General features: G+C 38.9%; 1 protein-coding gene across 1 annotated transcript in view; it reads left to right on the top strand.

The window, feature by feature from the left end:
* Positions 1-7,936, top strand: part of zdhhc21 (zinc finger DHHC-type palmitoyltransferase 21) — an 8,272-nt gene extending 336 nt beyond the window's left edge. The window contains exons 2-8 of the mRNA XM_061710459.1: positions 2,560-2,742; positions 2,859-2,957; positions 3,122-3,233; positions 3,501-3,639; positions 4,034-4,150; positions 5,002-5,045; positions 5,508-7,936. Coding sequence (XP_061566443.1) covers positions 2,589-2,742; positions 2,859-2,957; positions 3,122-3,233; positions 3,501-3,639; positions 4,034-4,150; positions 5,002-5,045; positions 5,508-5,640 — 798 coding nt within the window. The 5' untranslated portion in view covers positions 2,560-2,588 and the 3' untranslated portion in view covers positions 5,641-7,936. The remainder of the gene's footprint in view (positions 1-2,559; positions 2,743-2,858; positions 2,958-3,121; positions 3,234-3,500; positions 3,640-4,033; positions 4,151-5,001; positions 5,046-5,507) is intronic.
* The last annotated feature ends 437 nt before the right edge of the window (positions 7,937-8,373 follow it).

The raw sequence follows: 8,373 nt of genomic DNA, 5'->3' as shown, positions 1-8,373 counted from the left end.
GTTATAAATCTGTATGGTATGGTAAGATTGCTTGTTTCCAGGAACATGTGTCATATGCAGTAACTTCTAAGGGCCTGTTCATTTCTCGACCAGAAAATATAATATATTGTTCCTTATCTGTGTCCTTAAACCCGATTTTGCTGTAGATTTGCCTTTATACATTAGTAATTGTTGCTAATAAGCAATACTTTAGTCATAATACCAACTGTTTTGTGATAGATAACTCCATTTAGCTATTTACAATCTATTTACAATCCTAAAATATAGGATTACAACATATCAGGATGAATGAAAACAAACTCATATGAACAACTTCTGTCATTTTATTATTTGCCATTGTGTATTTAACTGAAGTCAAAGCAATATACAGAGGTAGTGTGTAGAAAACTACAGTACATCCTTCAGCAGATATCAGTTGAAGTGAGCATATCTATGGAGCTAGAACAGTCTCATAATTCACAAATGCACACACCGTTTCACAAATGCACAGGACAAAATTCACAAATGCATACACAGATTCGCAAATGCACACACCGATTCGCAAATGCACAGGACAAAATTCACAAATGCATAGGCCTACACCGATTTGCAAAGGCACACACCGATTCGCAAATGCACACACCGTTTCAAAAATGCACACACCGTTTCACAAATGCACAGAACAAGTTTCACAAATGCACAGAACAATTCACAAGTGCGTAGGACAAGATACACAAATGTATTTTTGATGCGCACACAAATATAACCTGATTTACAAACGTTTTTTTGTCTGTGAGCTGCGCTGGATTTGCGTGTGACTTTTGAGACTCCCCTGACGTCCCTCGATCCACAAATATGTTTTTTTTTAAACACGGAAGGATCTGCAACCAATCAGATGTCTTCCTTTGTTTCAGCCAATCATAAGAGCGCACCCACGTGGGGGACGATTTACTCGTAAACCAATCAGATTAAAGGGGTGGATACACCTGCTATTTGAACTGTGTTCGCTTAGAAAAGTGATTAATATTTGGAGTTGGTGGAGTAAAGATAAATAAACAAGACAGCAACACAGGATGGAGAGGAGATCACTGCTCTGCTTTTCTTGTGATCTCGGTAAAGAAAACAGCGCGATCGGAGATGGTTTGTCGGGCCGTTCAACCAGAGCCGTCTCAGTCAGTTCCTCAGTCAGTGTGTCGTAGTTGCGTTTCAAAGAGCTAAAAGTGGATTCTATGTCCGTCTGTTCACTTTTGTAGGACATTGACTCCTCAAAAGGTGTCTGTTGGTTTTCCTTTAGACGGATGCTTATAGTTATACACTCCTTTCCCGACTTTTCCATTTCATTAATAAGTTCTTCGTTTGTTTTCACTTGCTGAGCAAGACATTTCTTCTGGAAAGTTATTTCTGAACTCATTATTTCATTTTAAAGCCACATATCTGTGTTTTTATTGACGGGGTGGTTGTTTTTTTTTCCTCTCTTGCATCAGAGACCATTCAAGTTTCTCCATACTGTGACATAAATCTTCATAATAGTTCAGTTGGAAAAGCTCCCAGCAGGGCTGACTCAGCTTTTTGTTTTCTTTTCCTGACATCTTCAATTAAAGCAAGTATTTTATTGAAGTTAAAACCGCTCTTCAGATACCAGAGGTTTGCGTGACTTAATTCTTCGTCCATTGTTTTGTGTATGGCATCAACGCGTTGCTTAGTAACCGGTTACATTTGGAGAAAAGTGCACGTCAGGCTTCGCAATTGGGCTCATACTTACAGCATTGGGTTGACAACTATGTCGTAAAGTATAAATCAGGCTTTAAGTGTAGAAGAACAGTATAAATACTGAGAAGTACATACTAACACAAGTAGTACACAATGTGTATCATTATATTTTATTCTTCTAATAGATTTTGTGTTTTGAAAAAGTACATGGTACCAGTGGTTGAAAGTAATGTACGTTTGGCTTAAGGTTTGAAAGGTTATATTGGGTTAAATTAAGCCCACAGTGTAGCTGTAGCCTGAGTGTATAAACATGAGTCAGTTTGACTTCTTAACCTGGTTCTTGATGTTTCAACTGTTCTGTAAAATATGTTTTCATTACAAAATGGCTGGTGACCAGACAAAGAGATAAAACATTCCTTACCTACTGGCTTTTAAACTTTGTTATCCACACCAATCCACAAGGGTCCAATGGGTCCATCTGCATCCAGATGCAAGCCAAAACCTCGTAACCCTCCAGGTACTTTTACAACAATTCCACCTTTTGAATATTGTGACTAAACAGTCTCACATGATGGCCAGAAAACAGTTCAAAGGTTTGGTGGATGGGAGATAGGCGTGACCTCAATCACTATTAATATGCGCCCTTTCCTCAAAACGGTTAAATAGCCTGAAACTCCCAAACCAGTCTGTCAGAAACTTCCTCAAGAACAAAGGAAAGATATCCTGGTGACTTCTATTGAAGCATCTTCCATACATGCACATTGTAGCATAGTTCAGACGTCTCCCTCATTCTGTACCTGGTACAGTGATTCACCTTGGTTTTTCTCGAAGCTGTTACAAGGGATGTGGATTTGTGTCCACTTACTGCAGGACCCCAGTCATCTGGTGTAGCCACAGCCATGAAGCTCCGACTGCATTTCGTGGTGGATCCTATGGGCTGGCTCTGCATCAGCATGGTGTTTGGGATCTGGCTCTACAACACTTTTTTTATTCCCAAACTGGTTCTACTTCCGCACTTCAATGAAGGACACATCCCGTGGGCCTTAGTTGTTTGTGAGTATCATCGTTGGAATTTGTTTGTTGACATTTTCAGAGTTACTTGGGAGAAAATAAAACGGTTGATTATTCAGTGCACAGAGCCCACAACTTAAAACTGTATATTTCTGAAGGTTATTACATAGCATCAGCTCTGTGTATAGCAGCCCTCGTCAGAGCCTCCACCGCCGATCCTGGATGTCTTCCCGTGGATCCCCACATACCTCATTCTGGTACGGAGAGCACACAAATCCTTTTTGATTTAAAGAAAAAGATGACATCAAGCACATTTTTGGTGTTTAGCATTCATGCAGGTCTTTGCATATGTGCAAATGTTTTTTTTTTTATGTCATCGGTACCATTGTTAATAAACTGCTCATTTTTGTCTTTACGTCAGAGAGGGAACAATGGGAGTTGTGCAATAAGTGCAACTTAATGAGACCCAAAAGGTCGCACCACTGCAGTCGCTGTGGCCACTGTGTTCGCAGAATGGATCATCACTGCCCCTGGTATGTAGAAACACACTCACAAAGTTCTCGCCTGAGATTTCACGTTTGACTTTGACAACAGAGGAAAAAAAAACAATGAGAAAAATCCTGATTTTATGTTTGTTTGCCGGCTCCACTGTCTTCTTCAGCTCTTTTCAAATCCATGTGATTCTCTCTGCTTCTCGATGTGCACGCACCTCTTTGATAGGTTTCACAGAAGCCTATATAGTCTTACATAAACCAGATTTATGCACGGTTATATTCTTAATCCAGTTTACTTTCTTGCAGGATCAATAACTGTGTGGGAGAAGACAACCACTGGCTCTTCCTGCAGCTGTGTTTCTATGCTCAGGTCCTCAGTTTATTCACACTGGTGCTGGACTTCTGCCAGTACTATTACTTCCAGCCACTGACAACGCTAGATCAGGTAGAGCAATAAGCCTGCTTTTATTTATTTAGATACAGCACCACTGCGTGTTTTCATCGTTAGTTAAAGTCACTCTATGTGGCAATACCTGTTCTGACCACTGTGTGTTGATAAAAGAGCCACTGATGATGGTATGATAATAAGTGGGGTCTGTCTGTCTTGTAATACTGCTTTGTACCACTGGGGGTGCTCTTGGTGTGGCTCAAGTCAAAAGCTGACATGTGACCTTTCTTGTGATGTGCTGCCACCATGTGGTCAGAAGTGGTATTGCTACAATGTGTGACTCTAATATTTCACTTTGGGAGGGAAAACAATCTTTATTATATCAGATTTTAAAGTTATAAACGAAGAGTTATAAATACCAACTCCTTCCCATTGTGTTTCAATCTCCCAGGAGAAGTTTACAACACGTCATGAACTGGCTCTGCTGCGGGTCTCTGCGCTCATGGGCGTGGTCATGTTTGGTGGCATGTCGAGCTTGTTTTACACTCAGATGACAGGAATTCTCTCTGTGAGTACTGAACAGTGACAACTATCATGCAAGTAAAGCTCTTCCTGCATTCATTGCTCTCCTTATATCAAGGAGGACTTTGTACAAATATTGCAACACGAAACAGTAAACCACTGCCATGACATATTTAACAGAAATAAAACCCTCAATTGTTTCTTTTTCAAGAGATTCATTACAGCTGTTATGTTTAACATCTGCACACTTGATAGGCTGTAAAACAAAAAAGCTTACGTATAGAAAAGGAAGGAACTTTACACCTATAGATGCACCGACAGCAATTTCTTTGATGTAATAAACTGTGAAAGATAACACAGGCTACCGGCCGGCAGCGTTGTGCTCTGCCAGTATTGTTTTTATGTTCAGTGGGCTAATGCTATTTTCAAAATTCGATTGAGTTTTTTTCTGATTAAGTTTCAGTTTTCTGTACAAATTGCTATCTTTAAGCATTAAAGATGTCATCATGAAGCATTGTACTGGCAGTGGGAACGTTTTCACATCATCATAATTACCAGTGAGATCGTGATCTTCATGCACTTCCTGTGTTTTCTCATTACTCTTCAGTCATGCATTTCCTAAATACTCTTTAAAATTAAAATTGCACAGAAAGTGTGATGTATTTAAAGACTGATTTTTTTTTTTTTTTTTTATTTGTCACGACAGATATCAATATTGTATTAACATCCATGATTAGTCAATATATGTGCCATTATTCTTTGGTCACAGTCAGAACCGAATGTCAGAAAATCTTTTGAAAATTTTGTTTCAGGTTCTGAATCATCAGAATGGAGCTTTTTTAGGAAAAATTACCCACTAATTTTGAATTGTTTTCTCTGTTTGCTTCCTCCTGACAGGATATGACCACCATCGAGAAAATGGCTCACTTCTCAAATGAAATGTAAGTTTGCAAAAGTGTCATATTTTGTTTTTGTATAGTTTGCTGTATGTTTTTAAATTATATATATATATATATATATATATATATATATATATATATATATATATATATATATATATATACATATATATATATATATATATATATATATATATGTGTGTGTATATAAAAGAGTATTTGATGGCCATTGGTTAAAAGATTATGATTCTAGCTGTTAAAAAACGTCTTGAAATAATCCAAAACATATAATATACACATCTCCAAAATGCAAGAGTGGCCTAAAAGACCCAAACACAGTTAGAGTCAGTCTGTTGTTATTTTTTTCTCAATTCTGTCTTAATATCCATTTTTTAATGCAATAAAATCAGGCAACCAAATGGTTGTTATTTCAAAGCCTTTTTAAAATCTAAAATGCTTACATAATACACATTATGACATCAGTTCCTTGTGTTTTCCTGTCAGATACGGTGCCAAAAAGTCTTGGCAGTGGGCGCTCGCCGAGGTCTGTGGCACTCGCTGGAAACTCCTGTGGCTCATCCCGGTCCGAAGCAGACAGTCGCTCCACGTTAGCCAACACTTCCGTACCCATGTTTGAGCCCGGCGGCACCGCGGTTTCTCGTACCTGCACAGATGGCTGCTACGTCCAAACACTGTGTGCACTCTTACGAATCCATCTGCTCGCCGCCGCCGTTCCTCTTTCGTACAGTGAGAGCAGGCCAGCAGTCTTGGTTTGTCGAAGGATACCCGAAGCTATTTCTTTTGACTGGCAGTAAACAGGGTCACAGGTGATGGAAAATGTTCTTTTCTTTTTATTATTTGTTTTTTTACCCACTGTGACTGCTACTTTCAGCATTTTTAAATGACTTTTAGGCATTATTTGCTTCAGAAGAATTGAAGTCGGGACCTGAAAGCAGCTGGTGAAAGGGACCCTCTCAGGTTACTTTCATAAAAGAGCCTTCACTACTGACATCTGATCAACTGCAAACAATATGTTCATTAGAAACTTGTTTTTATTGGTATGAAGTTTGTGCCTTGTTTCTTTTTAGTTGTACGTTCCGTTTTCGTGCCACATCTAAGAAAGGGTTTTTGCGATCATGAATGTTTTTTCATTGTTCTATAAAGGTTTTATCTGTAAAGTGTTATTTTTAGAAGCATGCTTACAGAACAAAGTTGATAGCTTGAACACTGACACGGGATGCTGGTGAGCTTCCGACATCAAAGCTAAAAAAAAAAAGAGTTAGACACTGTTTTATACAATCACTCCTGGGCTGCATATGTCGTCATCAAACCTGCTGTAGAAACACGTTTTTCTCGGAGTATAACACATTCCACAGCAGGTTAATGCCATGACCTGGTAATGGTTAAGATTCTACTGAAGTTTGAGTTTTATATTATGTCTTTAAAGATGGTTTAAAGCAGCCTTTTTATGTGAGTGGAGCAGGGGGATGTTTTGTCGCTTCTTGGCTTCATATCGGTCTCCCGGTCTCCCGGCTTCCCCTCCACCTGTGCAGATCAGACATAAGGTGGCCAGTAAACGAACATCCACCTGCTCCTTTAACCATAGCACTTACAGCACAGTGCAATGGCACAAATAACTTGAATACATGTCTCTCATTTTGGTTTGTTTATTTGTTTTTGTACTGTTCTGTGTGACTTGTGATGAACATTATTAATGCTGCTGCCATAGTTAGGTTTTATCGTGTCTGAATATGCGGCTCTATAAATGCCTCTCTATCTGTAACGACAAAACCTGCAGATTCGTCCACTTGTGGGAACATACAGCTATAGTTAACACTTGACTCAACACTGCAGATCTATGTATGGTGTCTTCACTGTAAATGTTTGGAGATTTATTTAAAGGGATATTTATGGTGATAATATTCTAGCTTTTGCACGAGTATCAATACCTGGCCATCTCTTCGCTAAGCCATTACGTAAACATCTCTGTCGTGTAGGGGAAATATTACATTATAGGACTAGTTTTAAGTGCCTGTCTGGGTCTCCTTTTAACTCTCGCGGTCCGTCGTTGGCAGTGTGTGTACTCCATAGAAGCCAAAGACCTGGGAAAACGTGGCAATAGACAGTAAGCGTTTAATAACTGCATGTTTTGACAAATTTCTGAAGGTAGCGGTTCAATATTATGCACTGAATTTTACATTAGCACAGTCTGTTTTACTGCATCACTAGTACTGCTCATAGGAGGTTTCACTTGTTTTTATTTGACTTGTAATTTCAGGTTGTTTTGATTGGTATGAGTGTTTTACTCTCATACCACTGATTTTTACGGCTTGCATTCAGGTTTGTGGATTCAGGTTTGTGGATGTGTTCTTTTATTATTATCGTTATGATGGGTGTTAAGGGATGTAATGGGGCGGAAATGTGTGTGATTGGCTCTTAAAATGTTTCCTTATCACATTTATAATTTGTTTTTCTTATATCTTTGGAAAGCAATAAGCATCGCGTGTGTGTAATGAAAAATGAAGAACCGGCAGATGAATTCCTCTCGTTTGCTGTCTAATCGGCGAGTAGCAGACTTTAATTTTGTCAGAGATGTTTGCCAAGATGAACTCTGTATATCACAACGTCAATGAGTTAGTCCCAGAAAGGCTTAAGTTCATCTGATCTGAACCAAAAGCTGCAGGAGAAAGGTGTGAATGTTTCAGAGAGGTTGTGCTGGCTCAGCGGTCAGTTTGTTTACCTTTTTCTTTTTCTGTCTCTGAATGTGTTTTCAAGCTTGACTTTTATTCTGACCTCAAACACAGGAACATTTTATGTTTTGTGACTGTTACTGTTTCCTTTGTTGTCTAGAAAATCCTCTGACAAGTTGCCAATTTCTTATGTTGCAAAACTTTGCAATAATACTGAATATATATGATTCATATTTCAAATAAACCAACATTGTCAATAAGGGCCTGTCTGTATTTTGGTCATTTGACTTTCTTTTCACATACGGTTATTAGATATTTATTTTAAAGTATCGGTATTGAAATAAGAAGCTTCTTCATGATAAGAGAGGCATAAACAATACTTTAAAAATGGTCTGATTTTCATTTTCTATTCCATCTATACCAAACAGTAACAAATAATCGGTTTCTGGGTGCAGCCAACGAGCAGAGGGGATGGAGTCTCTGCTTTTTGAGGATGATGTGGTCCTGCTGAATTCATCAAGTTGTGATCTACAGCTCTCGCCGGAGCAGTTCCCACCACCTCCAAATCCAAGACCATGGTTCTCCGTTTGGGAAAGGGTGGAACGCTCCCTCTCGGTCCGGGAAAAGGTGCTTCCTCAAGTGGAGGAGTTGAAGTATCTTGAAGTCTTCTTCATGAGTGA

This window comes from Cololabis saira, chromosome 20 (genome assembly GCF_033807715.1).
Source record: "Cololabis saira isolate AMF1-May2022 chromosome 20, fColSai1.1, whole genome shotgun sequence".
NCBI classification, from domain to species: Eukaryota; Metazoa; Chordata; class Actinopteri; order Beloniformes; family Belonidae; genus Cololabis; species Cololabis saira.
This window is presented reverse-complemented; position numbering and strand designations above follow the sequence as displayed.